Consider the following 24,431-nt stretch of genomic DNA (forward strand, 5'->3'; position numbering starts at 1 on the left):
CAGTCGAACGATGGTTTTTCATGATAGCAATCCTTCAAAGATGACCACCATATGTAATTGTGTACATATTATTCCAAGCCTTTAAATACATACATAAACATATTTTTGAATCAGAATGAGCAGACCAAAACATAAACATAATAATATTCTCAAAGAGACAAGGGAAGATGAAGTAGAAACAGGAAGTCATAAGAAGTGAAAATATTAGATATGGAAAACATAATACATAGCTGGGTGCTGTCACACATGCCTGTAACCCCAGCACTTTAGGAGGCTGAGGGGGGTGAATCATCTGAGGTCAGGAGTTGAAGACCAGACTGACCAATATGGTGAAAGCCCATCTCTACTAAAAATACAAAAAAATAGCTAGGCATGGTGGCATGCGCCTATAGTCCCAGCTACTTGGGAGGTTGACACAGGAGAGTTGCTTGAACTCAGAAGGTGGAGGTTACAGTGAGCTGAGATCATGCCACTGCACTCCAGCCTGGGCGACAGAGCAAGACTGTCTTTAAAAAAAAAAATACATGAAGTACATGTAACATTCACACATTACAATCCAGCAGTACCACTTCTGGGTATATGCTGGGAGAAATGTGCATGTACAATAGAAAATATGAACACAAATATACTTTGTAGTCCTTTCACAATAGCAAAAGCCTAGAAGCTACCCAGGTGCCCATCATCAGAAAAGTGGATAATGTTGTACAGTAGCCAAAACAAATGAGCTTCAGTGATATAAAACAATATGCATGAATATTAGCAGCACATTAGGTGAAAAAAGTCCTAAAAATTACATACAGCATGATACCCTTTTTGTAAGATGAAAACATTTAAAGGAAAATGTAAAGGTAGTGGAGAGGAATCCCAGTGCATCTTAGAAGGCAGTGAAGCTCTTAGCTACAAACATCAGCAAAGAAGCTAGAGAAAGGAATAATATGGATGTCCACTGGAAGATACGGATTTGTTTTTGGTGACACTACTGGAGAATTTGTATATGTCGATGCATGGGGAGGGAAATTGGCAGGGATAGAGTTTCTGTATTAACTGGAACGTTTAAGAGCCATCAGAACGTGGTGAATGTTGTTAGTATGATTCCATGTTATACACAAGATGGTAAAACCTGGACATCTGTAGGAGATAAGGTAGGTTGTCTCTGGAGGCCCTTCTTAACTACACAGAGTCTTGTGGACCCTGGAATCTTAGGATGACTCTTCACATTTACCGATTGACCCTTATGTGCCAGGCACTGTGCTAAGCAAATTATAATTAAATCTGTATCCATTATCTCCAGTGAGGGAACTGAGGCCTAGAAGGGTTATATAATTTTCTCACCTGGGTGTGGTGGCTCACACTTGCCATTTTAGCACTTTGGGAGGGCAAGGTAGGAAGATCACTTGAGGCCAGGAGTTCAAGACCAGCCTGGGCAACATAGCAAGGCCCCATCTCAAAAAATTTAAAAAGCCAGGCATGGTGGTGCATGCCTGTAGTCCTAGCTACTTGGCAGGCTGAGGCAGGAAGATCACTTGAACTCAAGAATTCAAGGTTACAGTGAGCTGTGATCATGCCACTGCAAAAAAAAATGTTCCCAGGGTTCCACTGTTCGAAAGTGGTAGACTCCAGCCTAGATATGACTGACTGCAGTGCTTATGCTCTTAATCATTATGCTGTAAAGGTTTTCTTGTTGAATCTCCTGGACTGTATGTTATAGGCCTTAGTAAGTTTAGAGTTAAATTGGGAGCATAGTAAGCTGGACCTTATGGGATAAACAATTTTAAGCTAATAGTCTTGAAGAAAAAAAACTTGCTCAGTTTCTATAGCATCATCTTAGTTATACTAGAAATTTTAAGAACAGGAAAAGACGGTGGCTCATGCCTATAATCCCAGCACTTTGGAAGGCCAAGGTGTGTGGATCACCTGAGGTCAGAAGTTCAAGACAGCCTGGCCAACATGTTGATGAAACCCCATCTCTACTGAAAATACAAAAATTAGCCAGGTGTGGTGGTACACGCCTGTAATCCCAGCTACTTGGGAGACTGAGGCATGAGAATTGCTTGAACCTGGAAGGTGGAGGTTACAGTGAGCCAAGATCATGCCACTGCACTCCAGCCTGAGTGACAGAGAAACTGTCTCTAAAAAACAAAACACACACACACACACACACACACACAAACGAAAAACAACAAAAAGAAAAACAGGAAAAAAAAATCTGTTTCAGATACTGACATTATTGAGAATTTAGTAATTCCTTGAGACTTCAAATCTTTATTTTAAGTTAACATCTGGTTATAACTTTATGGTTTCTCATAAGTTGAGGCATCTTTAGTTGGGATCACCCCAGGATCACAGCTTATGAGTGTTTGTGCCCCCTCAAATTAGTGTGTTGAAATCCAAACCCTCTAGATGATAGTATTAAGAGATGGGCCTTTGGGAGGTGATGAGGTAATGCAGGAGCAGCCCCCATGAATGGGATTGGTGCCCTTATAAAAGAGTTCCAGTGGAGCTCTTCAGTCTTTCCATCATGTAAGGACACAGTGAAGTTGCCTCCAAAACTATGAGAAATACATATTTGTTGTTTATAAGCCACTCAGTTTGTGGTATTTTGTTATAGAAGCTCAAATGACTAAGACAATCACTGATGTTGTTTTCTATCACAAATACCTCCCTGATTGAGCCTTCACATCTAATAATGTCATCTCTCCTTTGTGAATTCTGCCTAACATGTCTGAACTCCAAATTACAGCCCTGTTGGATGTTTGTTTAGTGAGTGCGTAAAAGAAAAGAGGACACAGCAAAACTATTTCTTGATTTTTTAAAAATTGCTTTCTGGGCCAGGAAATGAGTTGAACACCTTAATTGGGATTAGGATCAATTGTTTATAACAGAAATCACCAAAACAATAGTGGTTAAACAAATTAGAAATATATTTCTCACTTAAAAGAAGCCTAACTATAGTTAGTCCAGAACTGGTGTGGCACCCTGTGATGTCAGGAGCCCAGATTCCTTCCCTCTTGTTTCTTCAGCATAAACATGTATCTTCTTCATAGTCCAAAATGGCTGCCCAAAATCCAGTCACCCATTACACATTCAGCATAAAGTTGGAATAGCAGAAAAGCACCCCTTTAAGGACACTTTTAAAATGTACGTTTCTACTTTCACTTACAGCCCATTGGCCAAAATTTGGCCACCTGGTCATAGCTAGCTGCAAGAGGTTGGGATGTGTAGTTTTTATTCTCAGCAAGCATATACCCTGACCAAAACTAAATTTATGACTGCAAAAAAGGGAGAATGGAGAGATAATTTGGAGAAAATGGCAGAGTAAAAAGCACCAGAAATCTGTCTCCCAGCCTAGACAGCAGCTGCATTGGCAGAATCTATCTGATGTAACTATTTTGGAATCTGGGGTCTATTGAAATCTTGCAACTTCCAGGGGAAGATGATAAATTGTAGTTTTGGTTAATTTCAACTCTTAGAACCGGGGTAACTACCCATTTCTCACCCCTCAGTCCTATGGCAGCAGCTGTGCACATGTTTCTGTGAGCAATTTGCACACAGCTTGATTTTTTTTCCCCCCTTCATTTTTCTCTTTTAACCCCTTTTGGGAGCAAGACACTGAAGACTAGGACATTTAAAAGCAACTGCATATATAAGGGAAACTAGACAATCACCATGTATCCTGAGAGGAGGCGAAGGATTAGAAAAGACCTGAGTATAAAAGTTTATATCTCATGCTGACTCTTGGGACAGACACAGCCCAAACAATGAAATAAATGAAAAAAGGAAACCCTGAGGAATGGGGAAAATCTGATATCCAGAGTTACCACATTAGATTAAAATGTTTAGTTTTCAGCCAGGCATGATGGCTCACTCCTGTAATCCCACCACTTTGGAGGTCAAGGTGGGTGGATTGCTTGAGGTCAGAAGTTCAAGACCAGCCTGGCCAAAGTGGCAAAACTATGTCTCTACTAAAAATACAAAAATTAGCCGGGCATGGTGGCTTTGAAGTTTGGGGACTTAGACTGGCTTCCTTGCTCCTCAGCTTGCAGACAGCCTATCTAGGGACTTCACCTTGGGATAATGTGAGTCAATACTTCTTAATGAACTCCCCTTCATATATACATCTATCCTATTCTGTCCCTCTAGAGAACCCTGACTAATACACTGAATGACAGCACATCTGTTTATAGCATAGATGACTATTTTAAGCCCACTGTTGAGACCTGCTCAGAAAAAAAGATTCCTTTCAAACTGACTGCTCATTGATAATATACCGTTCATCCAAGAGTTCTGATGAAGATATACAAAGAGATTATTCTTTTCATGCCTTCTAGCACAACATCCACTCTGCAGCCCATGGATCAAGGAGTAACTTTGAATCTCAAGGGTTGTTATTTAAGAAATATATTTCATAAGGCTGTAGCTGCCATAGATGGAGATTCCCCTAATGGATTTGGGCAAAGTAAATTGAAAACCTTCTGAAAAGGAGTTGCCATTTTAGATGCCATTAAAAATGTTGATATTTTAACCTGCAACCAAGACAACTAGAATTAGAAGTGGAGCCTGAAGATGTGACTGAATTGCTGTAGTCTCATGATAAAATTTGAACAGATGAGAAGTTGCTTCTTATGGATGAGCAAAGAAAATGGTTTCTTGAGATGGAACCTACTCCTGGTGAAGACGCTGTGAATATTGTTGAAATGGCAACAAAGGATTTACAATATTGCATAAACTGAGTTGATAAAGCACTGGCAAGGTTTGAGAAGATCAACTCCAATTTTGAAAAAAGTTCTACAGGGATAAAGTGTTATCAAATGGCATTGCATGCTACAGAGAAAAATTTTTTTTTTTGAGATGGAGGTTCGCTCTTGTTGCCCAGGCTGGAGTGCAGTGGTGTCATCCTGGCTCACTTGCAACCTCCGCCTCCTGGGTACAAGCGATTCTCCTGCCTCAGCCTCCCTAGTAGCTGAGATTACAGGCATGTGCCACCATGCCCAGCTAATTTTCTATTTTTAATAGAGTGTTTCACCATGTTGGCCAGGGTGGTATCAAACTCCTGACCTCAGGTGATCCACCCGCCTCAGCCTCCCAAAGTACTGAGATTGCAGGTGTGAGCCATCGCCCCTGGCCTGAGAAGTCTTTGTGAAAGGAAGAGTCAATTAATGGGGTAATCTTCATTGTTGCCTTATTTTAAGAAATTGCAAGGCGGAGCATAGTGGCTCACGCCTATAATGCCAGAACTTTGGGAGGCCAAGGTGGAAGGATCACTTGAGGCCAGTAGTTTACAACTAGCCTAGGAAACATAGTGAGACCATGTCTGTACAAAAATTTAAAAATTAGATAGGTGTGGTGGTGGGCACCTCTAGTCCTAGCTACTAGGGAGGCTGAAGGGGAGGACTGCTTGAGCCCAGAAGTTTGAGGCTGTAGTAAGTGACGATTATGCCACTGCACTCTAGCACCTGGGCAACAGAGTGAGACCTGTCTTAAAAAAAAAAAAAGGCTGGGCACGGTGGCTCAAGCCTGTAATACCAGCATTTTGGAAGGCTGAGACAGGCAGATCAGCTGAGGTTGGGAGTTCAAGACCAGCCTGACCAACATGGAGAAACCCTGTCTCTACTAAAAATACAAAAAAAAATTAGCCAGGTGTGTGCCTGTAATCCCAGCTACTCATGAGACTGAGGCAAGAGAATCACTTGAACCTGGGAGGCAGAGGTTGTGGTTAGTTGAGATCCCACCATTGCACTCTAGCCTGGGCAACAAGAGCAAAACTCTGTCTAGAAAGAAAGAGAGAGAGAGACAGAGAGAGAGAGAGAAAGAAACAACTTTATAACTCTGGAAAGAGAGAGAGAGAAACAACTTTACAACTTTCTGGACAACAAGAGTGAAGAAAAGAAAGAGAAGGAAGAGAGAGAAAGAGAAAGAAAAGAAAGAAAAGAAAGAGGAACTTAACTACAATTCAAGGAACTGGAAAAGAACGAGGCCAGGGAAAGAAAGAAAAGAAAGAAGAAATAGATGAGCAACTTTACAACTCAAGGAACTAGAAAACGAACAAGGCCAGGGAAAGAAAGAAAAGAAAGCAGAAATAAATCAACAACTTAACTTTACAACTACTTAAGGAAGTAGAAAAAGAACAAGGCCAGGTGCAGTGGCTCATGCCTGTAATTGTACCACTTTGAGTTTGTGAAGGTAGGAGCATCACTTGAAGCCAGTATTTCAAAACTAGCCTGGGCAACCAAGCAAGACCCTGTCTCTGCAAAAAATTCGAAAATTAACCAGGCATGGTACTATATGCCTGTAGTTCCAGCTACTTGGGTGGCTGAGGCAGGAGGATCACTTGAGCCCAGGAGTTGCAGGCAGTGAGCTATGATCATGACACTGCACTCTACCTAAGGAACAGAGTGAGACCCCAACTCTCAAATAAATAAATACTCAACCCAAGGTTATCAGAAGGAAGGAAATAATAAAGATGAGAGCAGATATAAACAAAATAATGAATAGAAAACAATAGACAAAATCAATGAAACAAAAATTTGGTTCTTTAACCCAGTGTATGCCAACAAATTAGATAAGCTAAATGAAATGGACAAAATACTAGAAACATAAACATACCAAGACTAGGACTAAATCATGAGGAAATGTAAAATCTGGATAGACCTATATGTCAAAGCCATTTCATTGCACATTGATTACTTTCACAAGTCTGGTTAGATGGAACACACACAAAGCAAGTTAAATGCAGTGGATTTGTTACTTACAGTTAGACATCAAGGGATAACTGAAGCTTAGAATTCAGGATAAGCCATCTGAAAGACTGAGGAAAGCTACCCAGGGTTGATGGAGGCCTGTCTGTCATGTCTCATGTGCACTGCACCTGAAAGACCCCAGAAAGCTGCCCACCCCTGAGATTTATTTATTTATTAACTTATTTTTGAGACATGGTCTCTCTCTGTCTCACAGGCTGGAGTGCAGTGCCACGATCTCGGCTCGCTGCAAACTCTGCCTCCTAGGTTTAAGTGATTCTCATGCCTCAGCCTCCTAAGCAGCTGGGATTACAAGTGCCTGCCACGACACCTGGCTAATTTTTGTATTTTTAGAAGAGACAGGGCTCCATCATGTTGGTCAGGCTGGACTTGAACTCCTGACTTCAAGTGATCTGCCCACCTCGGCCTCCCAAAGTGCTGAGATTACAGGCATGAGCCACTGTGCCTAGCCCATCTGGGTTTTATACCATAGGGATCATGAGGACAACATGACAGAGTGGGCTAAAATGTTAAAGGGCATCCTGTTTCTATGGGGGACAGGAAGATAGCCTGGGCTCTTCCAGCCATCTCCTTTATCTTGGAATGTTGCATTCCCAGCAAATTCTGCACTTACCCTTTTTTTTCTCGAGACGTAGTCTTGCTCTGTCACCTAGGCTGGAGTGCAATGGCGTGATCTTGGCTCACTGCAACCTCTGCCTCCCAGGTTCAAGGGATTCTCCTGCCTCCATCTCACAAGTAGTTGGGATTATAGGAACCCACCATCATGCCTGGCTAATTTTTGTAGAGACGGATTTCATCTTGTTGGCTAGGCTGGTCTTGAACTCCTGACCTCAGGTGATCCACCTGCCTCGGCCTCCCGAAGTGCTGAGATTACAGGCGTGAGCCACCATGCCTGGCCTCTATGCTTATTCTTGAGAACTACGAGTGAGAAAGAGGAGAGAACTAGGTTGCTCCAAGGCCACCCAGAGAATTGTCCTGTACTATTAACTAGTAATGAGATTGAGTCAGAAATCAAAAATCTCTGATGAAAGCCCAGGACCTGATGGCTTCACTAGTTAATTATACTAAACATTTAAAGAAGAAGCAATACCAATTCTCAAACTTTCCCAAAAAATTGAAGATAAGGTAACACTTTCTAACTCATCCTATGAGGCCAGTCTTAACCTAACATCAAAGCCAGACAAAAACACTACAGGAAAAAACAACAGACCAATATATCTTATGAACATTGATGCAAAAACCCTCAACAAACAACTAGCAAACCAAATTCAGCAGCACATTAAAGGAATATACACCATGATAAAGTGGAATTTATTCCTGGGAATGCAAGGGTGGTTCAGTATTGGAAAATCAATTAATATAATACACCATATTAACAAATGAAGGAAGGAAAGCATGCAATCATGTCAGTTGATACAGGAAAAGCATTTGACAAAATTTAGCACCCTTCCATAATAAATAAAACAGTCAACAAAGTAGGACTAGAAATACAACAATTAGTAGCATTTCTATATATGAACAACAAGCTGGCCAAAAAGGAAGTCAAGGAAATCCCATTTATAATTGCTACCAAAAAATTTTAAATACCTAGGAATAAATTTAACTGAGGAGGTGAAAGACATCATGAGGAAAACTGTGAAATACTGATGAAATAAGTTGAAGAGGATTCCAACAAATGGGAAGACATCAATGCTCATGGATCAGAATTAATATTGTAAAATGACCATACTACCTAAGGCAATCTACAGAGTCAGTGCAATCCCCATTAGAATACCAATGACATTCTTCACAGAAATAAAAAAAAGTCTTAAAATTTGTAGAGAGCCACACAAGACCCCAAATAGCCAAAGCAATTCTGAGCAGAAAGAACAAAGCTGGAGGGATCACACTACCTAACTTCACAATATAGTACAAAGCTGTAGTAACCAAAACAGCCTGATACTAGCATGAAAACAGACACATAAATCAATGCAACAGAATAGAGAAACCAGGAATTAATCACATATCTACAGATAACTAATTTGTGACAAACGTGCCAAGAACACGTTTTGGGGACAGAACAGTCTCTTCAACAAACGCTGCTGAGAAAACAATATCAATATGTTGAAGAATGAAACTAGACTCCCATCTTTCACCCTATACAACAATCAACTCAAAATGGATTAAAGACCTAAATATAAGACCGGAAACTATAAAACTACTAGAAGAAAACATAAAGGAAATGTTTCAGAATATTGGTCTAGGGAAATGTTTTATGAATAAGACCTCAGAATCACAGACAACAAATATCAAACTAAAAAGCTTCTGCACAGCAAAGGAAACAACAGAATGAAAAAGCAACCTACAGAATGGGAGAAAATATTTGCAAACTATTCTTTCAACAAGGAATTCATATGCAGAATATACAAGGAACTCAAACGTCTCAACAGCAAAAAAAAAATGAGCAATCCAATTAAAAGTGGGAAAATGATCTGGACATTTCTCAAAAGAAGATATACAGATGCCAAAAAAAAAAGAAAAAAAAATGTTCAACATTACTTAATCATCAGGGAAATGCAAATCAAAACCACAATGAAATATCATTTCACCTTAGTTGGGATGGCTATTATCAAAAAGAGAAAAAATAAGAAATGCCCATGGGGATGTGAACAAAATGGAACTCTTACACTGTTGGTGGGAATGTAAGCTAGCACAGACACTGCAGAGAACAGTATGGAGTTTCCTTTAAAAACTACAAATAGAATTATATGATCCAGCAATCCCACTGGGACATTTATCCAAAGGAAAGGAAATCAGCATATCAAAGAGATATCTGCATCCCCATATTTATTGCAGCACTATTCACAATAGCCAAGATATGGAATCAACCTAGGTGTCTAACAACAGATGAATGGATGAAGAAAATATGGCATATATGCACAATGGAATACTATTTAGCCATAAAAAAATAAAATCCTGTCATTAGCAGCAGCACATATGTAACGGAGACATTATGTTACGTGAAATAAGTCAAGGAAAGAAGGTTAAACAATGCATGTTCTCACATATATCCAGAAGCTTTAAAAAGTCGATCTTATAGAAGTAAAAAGTAGAAAATAGGATACTAAAGGGTAGGAAGAGTTTGGGGAAGGAGGAGATAGGAAGATATTTGTTAAGGATAGAAAATTACAGTTAGATAGCAGGAATAAGTTTTCATGTTCTGTATACCACTGTAGGATGACTGTAGTTAACAATATAGTTGCTGATAGCTAGAAGGAGGGTATTGAATATTCCCAACACAAAGAAATGATAAATATTTCAGATTATGTATATGTTAATTACCCTGATCCGAACATTATACATTATACATAGACACTATATGTATATGTAAAAAGCATATTGCTTTTACTTTCCAATATTTAAACATTTTGTTTATCCTTTTAAATGAAAATGATTTAAAAAGCGCAGCTCTCAAGCTAGCAATAGAGATACCAACCCAGGAATCTCCGCACCACCCTCAACAGAGAGCAGCGTCTGATGCCTTCCGGAAACAAGCTCCACTGGCCTTATGGGAAATGTGGTCTCCTACGGATAGTCTACACCCGGGAGGAGCCCAGGAATTCTAGGTGGACAGTTACTTCCGCACACGCGCAGTAGGGCGGTAAGCGGTATTAAATCTTCAAATCGGCTCTGCGAGAAGTGCTGGCGGGGTCTGCTCCCCCAGTCTCTGGACGATGCTGTGACTAATCCCAGGCTTGAAGCCGGAGCTGCGAGCGAGGCAGTGAAAGGGTTACAGGTATGGCTTTGCTGGACTCGGAGGAAGTAAGAGAAAGGCGGGGACTGGCTTCTGTCTACCCTACCGAAGATAAAACTTTACAGTCGCCAGGTGCGGTGACTTCAGGTTTGGATATGTGGGTCCCATTCAACTCGAGTAGCTGAGAGAAAGCAAGAGTTGGGCTCCGACTGGCACTGGGTAGATGCATTCTTGCTCTTGTAGGTCAAGGTCACTGTGTAGGAGTCTGTTCATCTAACTGTACCTTTCCTGGTTCCAAGAGCATAGTTGGCCCGACCGGAGCAATTTTAAGCCATTTCAAGGGATCCAGTGGAAACTGTAAGCCATTTCAAGGGATTCAGGAAGAAAGCATTCTTGAGAAACTGCTGTGCATTCGAAGGGTATTCTCCAGCAATCATTTGAAGTAAATGTTATCATCATTTTGCATATGAATTAACTGAAAGGTGAAATTACTTGCCTGGACTGACAGCTTAGTAAGTGGAAGAACTGAGATTCAAACTCAGATACATTTTCTCCAGATTTCATTCTTTTTTTTACAGTATAGCATTCCTGCATAAAACAGAATTGGGTTTATTCTCCTGAAATATTTGAGCAATGAATGCTGAGTAAATTTCGATTTGTGGTAGTCACTTGGTGTATCTACAGATCTTCCAGTGCACACTGTGTAAATGAAGATGTGAGTCCCCAGTTTGCCCATTTTACCCTTTCTAGAGCCCCAGCAGTCTAAGCTCATAGGAGATGGTGAGTTCCTAGAGAGAGAAACATTTGGAGTTTAAACAGAAGGATGCAGCTTAAAAAAAAAAAAAAAAAGTATTCCTGGGTCCCTGACTCCAGCCTTCTCAAGAAAGCCCAACCTAATTTGCAATCTCTTATCCCAGCTTCAGAGCAGAAACCAGAGAATCACAGAAAGGAATCATTTCTAGACTTAGGGAACTTCAGAGACCAAGCTTTTAAGTTAGTCTTTCCATTCGTTTCATTATTTCTTCAGGATAAATTTCTGGGAGAGAAAAAAACAACTGTTTCAAGAGGAACAACTTGGTGTTAGATCAGTAGGGCAGAAACATAACATCCTTATCTAAGCTCCATATATTCCTAACAATCACAAGTAGAGATCTGTGCTTATGGAACAGGGACTTTTCTGACTTGCAAGAAATGTCATTTTCCCCCACTAGGTGGCACTTTCTGAGGCTGCAGTGTGGGTACTTATGGTCTGTTAGAGCAGGGTTCTACTTTGCATGCAATCCTGGTATCTCAAGTCTTTCTGTTCTCTTTTCCATTTCTGCTTTCATAGATTTCTGTCTAAGAGCTGCAGAAAATGATCAACTTCCAGGTAAGGCATCTATCTATTCATCCAGTTGTTTAAATCTCCCAAAAGTCCATATGATCAAAAGGAAATATTTGGTCAGGAAAAATGTACACCGAATAAAAGATCAAGTCTAAAAGGAAATATAGATGATTGGTAAGTTGATATCCAAGTCATAGAGTTTGCAGATAGTTGGAACAAATTTGAGCTGCAAATGTTTACTCAGTCTTCCTGGAAATTGTAGTAAATGGATAACCAGCCAGTTAAAAAGTATTGGCATTGTCCTTGAAGATAAAGCAAAATTATTCTCCTTATAAGTAAAGCTTTTCCTGACACATTTCTTTGAAGAAAATATTTTCTAATGAGTTTTCACATAGATAACATTAGAAATAACGTTCACAGCAGCAGCCTGTGATAAATATAGCATCAGGTTTCCTGTTACTTTCTTAGAGTATTCCCTAGAGTAAGAACATAGTGCCAGCAGCACTAAATGAACTCAATTTATTAGTCTAGGTATATAGACTTTTAATGCATACCTGGATCCATAAGTAAATCTTATACCTTTTCCATTCTGTAGCTATCTTGAGCATTTAATCTTCAATGTGAATTTTAAGGTCATTGAAATAACAAATATTGTCAAGGTCCATGAATCAGTATGTTAGGTATTATTTTTTTCTGAGACAGAGTCTTGTTCTGTTGCCCAGGCTGGGGTATAGTGACATGATCTCAGCTCACTGCAGCCTCCACCACCCAGGTTCAGGTGATTTTCCTGCCTCAGCCTCCCATGTAGCTTGGATTACAGGCATTCACCACCACACTCAGCTAATTTTTGTGTTTTTAGTAGAGATGGGGTTTCACCTTGTTGACCAGGCTGGTCTTGAACTCCTGACTTCAAGTGATCCACCTGCCTCAGCCTCCCAAAGTGCTGGTGGGATTACAGGTGTAAGCCTGTAAGCCGCACCCAGCCAGATATTCTTATTACAATTGCATTAAACTTAATAGGTTAATTTGGAGAGAATTGAATTCATGACTTTTCAATGAGTCCTATTTATTCAGGTTTTCTTATAGGTCTTTTATTACAATTTTTTTTCCCTTTTTGAGACAGAGTTTCACTCTGTTGCCTAGGCTGGAGTGGAGTGGCATGATCTCGGCTCACTGCAACCTCTGTCTCCAGAGTTCAAGTGATTCTGCTTCAGCCTCCTTAGTAGCTGGGATTACAGGTGCCCACCACCATGCCCAGCTAATTTTTATATTTTTGGTAGAGACAGGGTTTCACCATGTTGGCCTGGCTGGTCTCAAACTCCTGACCTCAGGCGATTCACCCGCTTCACCCTCCCAAAGTGCTAGGATTACAGGTATGAGCCACTGTCCCTGGCCTTTTTATTATAATTTTATAGGTTTTATAGGTTTCTTATTGTAATTCTTATACATTTCTTATATTTATTCTTATATATGGTTTTAGTTGCTATTGAGAATGGAGTAGGCCTTTTTTTTTTTCATTATCTCTTCTAATTGGCTGTTTTGGTAAATAGAAAAATATGGTCTTCTCTTGGCTGAGCATGGTAGCTCATGCCTATATTCCTAGTACTTTGGGAGGCTAAGGTGGGAGGATTGCTTGAGGCCAGGAGTTCAAGACCAGCCTGGGCAATATAGTAAGACCCCATCTCTAAAAAAAAAAAAGTTTAATCAGCAGGGCATGATGGCTCACACCTATAGTTCCAGCTGTTACATGCATTCTGAATGAAGAGACCCTCTAAACAGTCTTTGTGTGAGCAATATGGCTATTTATTCACCTGGGTATAGGCAGCATGAGTCCAAAAAGAGAGTCAGCAGAGGGCAGTGGGATAGGAGTTGGTTTTATAGGTTTGGGGTAGGCAGTAGAAAGTTACAGAAGTTACAGTTCAGGGTGGTTTTTGCAAGCTGAGAGGGGGTCGTAGAGTCTGGAGTCACAAGGTTGACCTATCAGTTGAGCAAGGTTGGTTACAAAGTCCAGTTGCCTTATCAGTTGAGGCAGGAATAAGGAACAAGAGAAGAATATCTCAGAGTTAATTAGGCACTGCAGGGGTTGGTCATTTTTCTCCTTTTGTGGTTTTCCAGTTACTTCAGACTTTCTATTTCCAGGAACTCATCTGAAGATGTACGTGCAGGTCACAGAGGTTACCATGCAGTCCATGGCACAGTCAGCCAGCCTAAAAGGGAGAAGCTATTAGGGAAGCTGGGGCAGGAAGATCCGTTGAGCCTAGAAGTTCAAGGCCGCAGCTAGCTATGATCACACCACTGCACTGTAGCATGGGTGATGAGTAACACCCTGTCTCTGAAGAAAAGATGGATTTCTCTATGTTGAATTTATATCCAGCCAATGTACAGAACTCTTGTTAGATCTAAGAGTTCTTTAGTTGATTCTTCTGTTTCTTAGGTGGACAATCATATACATTACAAATGGAGTTTTATCTCTTCCTGCCCAATATTTATACCTTCCCCCATATTTTCCTTATCTCATTGCAATGGCCAGGACTTCTAATCACTGCAATTTTGAATAAACAGCCATCCCTTGGTATCCATGGGAGACTGGTTCCAGAACTCCCGCAGATACCCAAATCTGAACATACTGAAGTCCCACAGTACAGTTGGCCCTGTGGAACTCAAAGATAGGAAAAGCTGGCCATCCATATTCGTGAGTTTTGCATCGCAAGAGTATTGTATTTTTGATCTGCATTTGGTTGTAGATTCAGAACCTGTCAACCGAGGGCCGACTACATTCATTGCAAAAAATCTGAGTATAAGTGGACCCTGGCAGTTCAAACCTGTGTTGTTCAAGGGTTAACTGTAATTGCTAGCCAGAAGTCTTTTTGTCCTAATTTTAATGGGAGTGCTTCTAGTGTATGTATGGTGAAACCCCATCTCTACTAAAAGTACAAAAAAATTAGCCAGTTGTGGTGGTGCATGCCTGTAGCCCTAGCTACTCAGGAGGCTGAGGCATGAGAATGGCTTGAACCTGAGAGACAGAGGCTGCAGTGAGCCAGAATTGCACCACTGCCCTCCTGTCTGGGCAACAGAGCAAGACTCTGTCTCAAAAATAATATGTATCAATTGTATACAATTCAGTGATTTTTTAGTGTATTCACAGAGTTGTACAGTCATCACCACTATTGAATTTCAGAACATTTTCATCACCCCAAAAGCAACTCCATATTCTAATTAGCAGTCACTTCTCATTCCTCCTGTTCCCTGGCTCTACTTTCTGTTTCTATGGCTTTTCTCTTCTGAACATTTCATACAAATGGAACCATGAAATATGTAACCTTTTGTGACTGGCTTCTTTCACCCAATACGATAGTTTCCTCATTTTCTTATTGACTGATTGATTGATTGAGGCAGGGTCTCACTGTGTTGCAGCCTCAACCTCCCAGCCTCAAACAGTTCTCCCACCTCAGCCTCCCAAGTAGCTGGGACTACAGGTGTGTGCCATCACACCCAGCTAATTTTTAAAAATTTTTGTAGAGACTGTGTCTTGCAATGTTGCCCAGGCTGGTCTCAAACTCCTGGGCTCAAGTGATCTGCCCACCTCAGCCTCCCAAAGTGCTGGGATTACAGGTGGGAGCCATGGCACCTGGCCCCATACAGTATTTTCAAGGTTCATCCATGTTGTAGATGTACCAGTGTTTGGTTCCTTTTTTATTGCCAGATAATATTCCATCATATGGACATAGGTATGCCACATTTTCTTTATCCATTTGTCAGTTCATGGACACCAGATTATTCCACTTTTTTGGCTATGAATAACTATAATGAACATTTGTCTATGGGTTTTTGTGTGGACAAATTTTTTGAATTTTCCTGGGTGTATACTAGGAAGGGATTGCTAGGTTATATGGTTACTCTTTGTTTAACATTCGGAGGAGGTTGGGTGCAGTGGCTCAAGCCTGTAATTTCAGCACGTTGGGAGGCCAAAGCAGGTGGATCACTTGAGGTTAGGAGTTCGAAAGCAGCCTGGCCAATGTGGTGAAACCCTGTTTCTACTAAAAAAAATTGGTGGTGAGTGCCTATAATCCCAGTTACTCAGGCAGCTGAGGTGGGAGAATCGCTTGAACCTGGGAGGCAGAGGTTGCAGTAAGCTGAGAATGTGCCACTACCCTCCAGCCTGGGTGACAGAGTGATACTCCATCTCAAAAATACAAAAACAAAAACAAAAAACACTCAGAGGAACTGCCAAACTGTTTTCCATAGTTACTATGTAGGCTGGGTATGGTGGCTCATGCCTGTAAACTCAGCACTTTGGGTAAAGTGGCTCATGCCTGTAAACTCAGCACTTTGGCTGAGGCAGGAGGATCACTTGAGTCCAGGAGTACAAGACCAGTCTGGGTAACGTAGTGAGACACCATTTCTACAAAAAAAATATTTTTTAATTGCTTGGGTGTGGTGGCACGTGCCTGTAGTCCCAGCTACTTGGGAGGCTGAGGCGGGGGGCTGAGGCAGGAGGATCGCTTGAGTCCAGGAGTTGGGTGCTGGCATGAGCCCCGATTGCACACACTCCGCTCCACTCCAGCCTGGGTAACAGAGAAAGACCCTATATCAAATAAAAGAAAAGAAAAAACATAGTTGCTGCACCATTTTGCAATCCCAATGTACAAGAGTTGAGTAATGTACAAGAGTTTCAGTTTCTCCACATCCTTGCCAACACAGGTCATTGTCTGCCTTTGATTTTAACTGTCTTCATAGAAGTGAAGTGCTGTCTCATCATCGTTTTGATTTGCATTTCACTAATGACTAATCATTAATGATGTTGAGCATCTTTTTTCTCTTTTTAATTTTAATTTTTTTTTTCTTGCTTGCTTAGGTTTCAGACCCTGATGTTGAGCATCTTTTCATGGGCTTATTTACTATACACACACCGACACATGCACATACACCGTATATGTATATCTTTGGAGAAATGTGTGTTTAAATACTTTGCCCATTTTAAAATTGTGTTTTTTTAATTGTTGATTTTTTTCTCTCCTCCCTCATTGTTGAATTTTAAGTTATTTATATATTCTAGATACAAGCCTCTTATCAGATACATGATTTGCAAATATTTTCTTTCATTCTGTGGGGTTTCTTTCACATTCTTGGCAGTGTCCTATGTAGCACAGAAGTTTTTAATTTTAATGAATTCCTATTTTTATTTTGTCACTTCCACTTTTTCTGTCATATTTCACAAACCACTGCCTAATCCAAGGTCACTGCTTTTTTTTTTTCTGTTTTCTCCTAATTGTTTGATAGGTTTGTTTCTTACTTTTAGCTCTCTGATCCATTTTATTTCATTTTTTTATATGATGTAAGATGGGGGGAATCCAGTGTCATACTTTTGCATGTGGATGTCTAGTGGTCTCAGTACCATTTGTTGAAAAGACTTTTCCCTGTTGAACTGTTCTGGCAATAGTTGGTTATGTTTAATATGATTTTTGTTACTATCACAAAGTATATTTCTGAATCAAGCATGTAATCATTATATGTAATTTTCTGCAAACTCAACAATGAACATGATATGATATTAAGGGGCTGCCTTTGTTCTCTTGCAAGTTCTCTAATGATGCACACTTTAGTGTGAAGGTGAATGTGCTGTTACAGGAATCAGTGACATTCCAGGATGTGGCTGTGGATTTCACCCCAGAGGAGTGGCAGCTGCTTGATTGTGCTGAGAGAACCCTGTATTGGGATGTGATGTTGGAGAACTATAAAAACCTCATCTCAGTGGGTAAGGACGATGAGTGGTAACTTTTCAGTGTAACTCAAAATATATCAATGTGCCCTTCTTTTAAGACTTGTGAAAGCTGGCCAAGATCCCAGCACTTTGGGAAGCAGAAGAATTGCTTGAGCCCAGGATTTCAAGACCAGCCTGCGCAACATTGTGAGACCCTGTCTCAACAAAATTTAGCCAGGTGTGGTGGCACTGCCTATTATTTCAGCTACTTGGGAGGCTAAGGTGGAAGGATCGCTTGAGCCCAGGCATACCACTGCATTCCAGCCTGGGTGACAGAGTGAGACCCTATCTCAAAAAAAAAAAAAGAAAACTTATGAAAGCTGTGAGCATTCTGAAGCATTAATCAGCTTGGCCCTAAATTTTAGTTGTCAAAGATTCTGAATTGAGGTTCAGATAGTCTGCTTATGCTTCTACTTCCCAAATGGAAGGGAAGAGTCTGTTCTGTTTTAAAGCCTGCTTATTATCCTTTAAAAACCCTGAGACTCAAGGAGGCAACCCGAGTTGTGAGCTGGTTGTTTGTGTAGCACCTTGGCCCCACTTCTATGTTGTTTTCCTACTAACAGGATGTCCAGTTACCAAAACAAAAGTGATCCTCAAGGCAGAGCAAGGACAAGAGCCATGGATGGTGGAGGGAGTGAACCCACACCAGAGCTCTCCAGGTGAGTGAGAGAAACTCAGATGGGGGTGTGTGGAGTTGAGATCCCAGTTGGTCATTGAGGGACAGGCACCTCTGAAATACTCTTAGAAGCACCTCTTAAAAGCCGCAAACCTTTGGCATAACATCATCAGCTAGTTCCCCAAAATCTACCTTCACCCTCACTGTCCCCACACGTGCTCTTTCTCTTTGCTCAGCTGTTGTGTGGAAGGTGGTTCCTTTCCTGTCTCCTCTGGCTTCTCATGCTGCCTGTTTCATCTAGGTCCTTGCTTTGTTTCTGTTCTCTTAATTCCTAAAACTGTCATTCTTCTTCCTTTCTCAACATAGATCTTTTTCTATATGCTTAGTCCTTACAATGAAGTTAAATTATGTGAATTTGAAGTTTTACTCTACCAATCACTGTCTAACCTTAAGCAGATTATTTTGTAGCACAGTTTCCTTTGTTTATAAAATAGGAATATTAATCCTTACCTCAGGTTTCCTATAAAGATTATATGAGGTAATATATGCAAAACACTTCAAATAGTTGGCAGATAGTAAATATTCAGTATATGCTAATTGTTTTTTTCAAAACTTTTAGGGACATCTTGCTCTATTTTGTTTTCCCTTTTTTTTTTTTAACTTACTCCTTTTCTTGCATCATAAACCCCATCTTGCATATTTAGTCTCCCTGATAATTTGGGATGTCTGTCTTGTAGCCCATCTTTCTGTTTCACTTGCTAATATTCATAACTTTTTGAAATTCCCCTCCAGCTTTTTGTGGCCTTACTAATCTGTCCTCACCCTTTCTTACTGCTTATTCACCTTCTGCTCAGGTCTTCTCTTCCATCTTCTTAACTTCTCTCTATAGTAACTCCCTCAGAAGCCTCATCACTCTGAAGACTAAAGTTACTTGTTTTATGCCAACTCTAGCATCTTTACCTCACCAACTTTTCATTCCCCTAATTTTACCTGACCTGGCCTTCATGGTAACTAATGTTTTTAATTATTGACACCCTTATCTTTACATCACGATAAATAATAATGAATGGGTCCCTGCTTTGCAGTCTCAAAATCACTATAGTAAGCAATTTGATTTTTTTCCTTGCAATAATTTTATTTATTTAGTTTAATTTTATTTCCTCTCAAAATAAAATTAAATTTTCCCTTTCTGCAGAGTTAATAAAATAACTCATTCAAATGATTGACATATCTTTCAAATGATTGACACCAATTAAATATATTTCAGATTCCCTGGATCCCAACTTTTGTTGACATAGACAAAATGAATTTTTTTTTAGAGACAGGATCTTACTCCATCACCCAGGCTGGAGTGCAGTGATGCCATCTTAGCTAACTGCATCCTTGAACTCCTTGCCTCAAGCAGTTCTCCTGCCTCAGTCTCCCAAGCAGCTGGGACCACAGGCACATGCCACAGTCCTCGGCTGAATTTTAATTACTGATACTGCATCTAGACTGTTTATGTTACTATTTTACCAATTCCATTCTATTTTCTAGTTTATATTAGATATTTCTCCAAGATTTATCCAAATTATTCTGTTTCTCTTGTCACTCTCCTGAAAAATGTATATTATCCCCTAATAATCTGTGTTGTGATATTTAAATGACTTTTAATGTCCTCTATAACGTAGTCCCATTTTGCTTATCCAGAATTATCCATCTTTTTCCTATTCCATGGAAATTGGGCTTTTTAATGTCCACTGTATACAGTTTTCTTCTCTGCATCAATCCTTTTGATTCTGGTCTGCTCCACCTAATTAAAACCAGCATTTTACTAAGTCTGAGTTCAGCTTTTCCTTTCTCGTTATAACTCCAGTCTAATCTTTACCTTCTGTGAACTCCCAAGCCAACTCTACTATGACTCTGTCATAAAAAATTGACGTATACTGTCTTGGATATATTTTTCTAATCCTTGTGGCTTTTAAGGCATGTTTTTTAAATGATAGTTCCTGAAGAGAATGATCTGGTTTGTTTTTGTTTTGTTTTTTCTGAGATGGAGTCTCGCTCTGTCACCCAGGCTGGAGTGCAGCGGCCCAGTCTTGGCTCACTGCAACCTCCGCCTCCCAGGTTCAAGCGATTCTCCTGCCTCAGCTTCCTGGGTAGCTGGCATTATGGGTGCCTGCCATCACACCTGGCTAATTTTTGTATTTTTAGTAGAGACAGGGTTTCACTATGTTGGCCAGACTGGTCTCTAAATTCCTGACCTCAGATGATCTGCCCGCCTCGGCCTCCCAAAGTGCTGGGATTACAGGCATGAGCCACTGCGCCTGGATGAGAATGATCTGTTTTATACTGAGCACATAATGGCATTCAATGAACATTTCATTAATTTATTGTTATAGAGCCCGACATTATGGGGGATGTTTCTTTTCTTATTTTTCTTTTTTTTTTCTTTTTTCGGTATCCCTGTCATAGCAATGTGGGGGATGTTTTTTATTCTTCCATTCAACAAGGCTTTTAAAAATGTTTCTTGAAAAGGTTCATAGAAAGCAAAAATCTCATTACCGTTTTCTAAGTGTATGAATGGTAGTTGGAACAGCAAAACGTGTTTCTATTAAAATATTTTCCCTGATGGTCTAGTGGTTAGGAAAACAATATATAAACAAAAAATAAAGTATTTTAAAATTCAACAAGTGAGTATGAAACATTTCTTCAATGTACATTAACATTGCAATTGTGTTCTAATTAATTGTCAAAATAAATGGTAGACAGCAGCAGTGACTATCTTAGAAATTAATAGAAAATGGAGCTTAAAGTTTAAAGTATGCAAAAGTTGGTGAAGTCTTTTTTTGAGATCATGGAACAGTGGTTCCTCCCTAAAGAATATCTGAGTTCTAGATAAAATGAGAGGAGATAAGGGAGGGCAAATTAAGGTAGAGAACGAACATGAGCAAAAGATTGAAGTTAGGAGTCTAGAATCCGTGGAGTAGAAGGTATTTGTTGAAGACTAGTGGAACCCATGCTTCCCATGAGTGAATTCATATCTTGCATAATTCTATTTCCAGGCTGATTATGTTGAATATTTCAGTGGATTATTGTTGGTAGAGGTAATGCAGGATGCTGCTTACCATCAGTTGAAATAAGAGTGGTAAGAAGAAAGGAGCCAAATCCCTAGAGTCAGAAACACTCTATAAAGCAATGTGTACTAATGGCTGTAGCCCACTACTCAGTCTAGCTCCACAGAGAATAAGGCATAGAGGAGCAGGCTCAGAGTATTGCACAAACACTCCCCATGGAGGGAAACTTAAGAGTGGGGAATCATGACCCTCTCTCCCCATTTTTTTTTTTAAATGGGAACAGATTTGAGATTTATAGTGTTTTGGGGATAGTGAAAAAATGTGAATTCAGGAGCAAAGCAGCTTTCTGAAGACCAGTTTGTTAAATTGAAAGAGGATGTAAAAACAGTATTTGCCAAGTAGAAGTATAACAGATAGTTGTCATATACAGAAACTCAGCCAGAATAAAATACAGCAAATAGACAGAATCTATTTGCTATTATTATCCCAAGCTAAGGATGACTTACCCATGGATAACTTGCTGGACATTTGTGTCCCTGGGCTTACAAGTACAGGTACAAATGAATTCTAGCTCTCAGTAGAGCTGGAGCCATGACTACAGACATGCTTCAGCTGTGGTTTAGTTGGGGTTAGAGGACTGGAGATATGAGAATGTTTAGAAAGGAAACTGATATTGTGCAGAGTGATTAAGAGGAAAAGACATAAGTGAGAGAAATGGGGAATTATCCTACAAAGGTGATCTAGAAATTAATTATGTAGTGATTTATATAACTGTCTGTTACCACCTCCTCCAAACCTAGTCTGTACTCTGATATTCTCCCTTAACCCCTTTATCTCCTGTTTTCCTATTTGTCCTATCCATTAATCCGATCTCCACAATGGGCCGTCTTCATTTTATGAGCTAACCCTGCACCCTTGTTGAGCACCCTTTTGACTTCTTTGTACCCTCACTCTACCTTGTACCTATTTTACTGTCTTTCCACAGGTCACAAGCTAAGGCATCTGCTCCCATTTGCTCTTCAGCAGTTTTATTCTTAAAGCTCAGGAGGAGTGAGGCAAATATAAGATTTGTTTCAGAATGAGATACTAGCTTTGAAACTATAGACTGTTTTCTCCATAACATGTTGGTGGGAAAAAGTAACTAGGAATGTTTTGTTGTACTCCTTTTTAGAATCTGACTGCCCTCTTGTGGATGAACCAGGGAAGCGTTGGGAAAGCAAAGACAATTTTTTGAAGTCAGTTTTGCTCAGGTTCAATAAACTTTTGACTACGGAGAGAATCCACCATTATAATATGAGCACAAGTTTTAATCCAATGGGAAAAAAATCATATAAATCATATGAGAAGCTTTTGCCACCTAATTTAGACTTACTTAATTATAATAGAAGTTATACTGGAGAAAACATTTATGAATGCAGGGAATGTGGGAAAGCCTTCAAAAAGAAGTTTCATTTCATTAGACATGAAAAAAATCATACAAGGAAAAAACCTTTTGAATGCAATGACTGTGGGAAAGCCTACAGCAGGAAGGCACACCTTGCAACTCATCAGAAAATTCATAATGGAGAGAGACCCTTTGTATGCAATGATTGTGGGAAGGCATTTACGCATAAAGCCCAACTCGTGGTCCACCACAGACTTCACACTGGAGAGAAGCCTTATGAGTGCAGTCAATGTGGGAAAACATTCACTTGGAACTCCTCATTTAATCAACATGTGAAATCTCACACACTTGAGAACTCATTTGAATGTAAGGAATGTGGGAAAACCTTCAGGTATAGTTCATCCCTTTACAAACATTCCAGATTTCATACAGGAGAGAAACCCTACCAATGTATCATATGTGGCAAAGCCTTTGGCAACACATCTGTGCTTGTTACACATCAAAGAATTCATACAGGAGAGAAACCTTATGGATGTATTGAATGTGGCAAAGCCTTCATCAAGAAGTCTCATCTCCTCAGACATCAGATAACTCATACAGGAGAGAAGCCCTATGAATGTAACAGATGTGGGAAAGCATTTTCCCAGAAGTCAAATCTTATTGTACATCAGAAAATTCATACATAATATTCACTTTATGAACATGAGAAGGCCTTATGAAATATTTGCTAAATCTTATTAAATACTAAAGAATTCATGGTAAGGAGACATCTACAATTTAAATGAATTTGTGAGAGTAGATTCCCTTAAAAAACAATGCCAATCATGTTCTGGAAGTGATAATAAACTTTTTATAGAAAATATTACAGAAAACAACTATAAATAATAGAGCTTAAAGCTTGGAAAGTAAGCATAACTTAAATAATCAAAGAACCAGTGAAAACTACATTTACCATTCCTGACTTTCACGTTTTATAATAAAATAATTATGCAAGTGAGTATAAAATATATGCTTATATGTTGTATTAAATTATACCTATTAAGTTTCTGCAGTAAATAACACATTTTTCCTTCCAGTGTTAACATGCATAATTAATCAAGTGAGAAAATGTTGTTTAATATGTAGTATGAATTTCAGTAATATTTTCATCCATTTGCTGGCACTTTTAATGGGCATGACAATGTTACTGAATCTGAGTCTCCTTTAATTGCACAACTGAAGACTTATTAAAATTCATAAAGATATGTTCCTATGTATGTAAATACCAGAACAAAAAATTTAACAAGACACTAATTGAGGAGAGAAAGGCACTTGTATTCTGTATTACAATAAGTATTCAGTTGGGGAAAAGAATTATTTAAATATGTAAATAAATAATTTGCATTTCAAATATTTCTGTTCTTTTTCATTGATATATCTACATAAGCTGTAAGCATAGCTTAAGTGGTATTTAACTGGAGTATCATCTGTATTTGATTTTAATAGAGTGTCATGATACTTTGCAACTTTTGGGGAGATAGTTTTGGGGATTTTGTTGTTTTATAGAGACAAGGTCTCATTCTGTCCCTGAGGCTTTATCGCTGTGGTACAATCATAGCTAACTGTAACCTTGAACTCCTGGGTTTAAGCATTCCTCCTGCCTCAGCCTCTTAAGTAACTAAGACTACAGGTGCAAGCCACCACACCTGACTAATTTTTTATTTTTTTGTAGCAATGGCATCTCACTATGTTGCCCAGGTTGGTCTTGAACGCCTGGACTCAAGCAATCCTCCTGGCTCTCATTCTCCCCTTCAGCCTCCCAA

The 24,431-nt window shown here is 39.6% G+C and overlaps 1 protein-coding gene across 8 annotated transcripts; it reads left to right on the forward strand.

Moving 5' to 3' along the window:
* Positions 1 to 10,377: 10,377 nt before the first annotated feature.
* ZNF684 (zinc finger protein 684) lies at positions 10,378 to 24,021 on the forward strand. Of its 8 annotated transcripts, none has more exons than XM_012439150.3 (5): positions 10,378 to 10,530; positions 11,819 to 11,857; positions 17,393 to 17,567; positions 18,137 to 18,232; positions 22,417 to 24,021. In XM_012439150.3, the coding sequence occupies exons 2-5, from the start codon at positions 11,843 to 11,845 to the stop codon at positions 23,313 to 23,315; spliced, it is 1,185 nt and encodes a 394-aa protein (XP_012294573.2). In that variant the 5' UTR covers positions 10,378 to 10,530; positions 11,819 to 11,842; the 3' UTR covers positions 23,316 to 24,021. The 8 variants fall into 8 exon arrangements, with proteins under 8 accessions (XP_012294573.2, XP_012294576.1, XP_064228291.1 ...); XM_012439153.3 differs by having other exon boundaries at positions 17,441 to 17,567; XM_064372221.1 differs by lacking the exon at positions 17,393 to 17,567 and adding an exon at positions 17,633 to 17,751.
* The last annotated feature ends 410 nt before the right edge of the window (positions 24,022 to 24,431 follow it).

This window comes from Aotus nancymaae, unplaced genomic scaffold (assembly GCF_030222135.1).
Source record: "Aotus nancymaae isolate 86718 unplaced genomic scaffold, 86718_ANA_hifiasm-v0.15.2.pri h1tg000007l, whole genome shotgun sequence".
NCBI lineage: Eukaryota > Metazoa > Chordata > Mammalia > Primates > Aotidae > Aotus > Aotus nancymaae.

Bases quoted from the DNA above. Each gene is read 5' to 3' on its own strand.
- ZNF684 (XM_012439150.3), top strand. The intron at 17,568-18,136 runs GTAAGGACGATG...TCCTACTAACAG, and splicing joins TAAAAACCTCATCTCAGTGG to GATGTCCAGTTACCAAAACA. The intron at 18,233-22,416 runs GTGAGTGAGAGA...ACTCCTTTTTAG, and splicing joins CCCACACCAGAGCTCTCCAG to AATCTGACTGCCCTCTTGTG.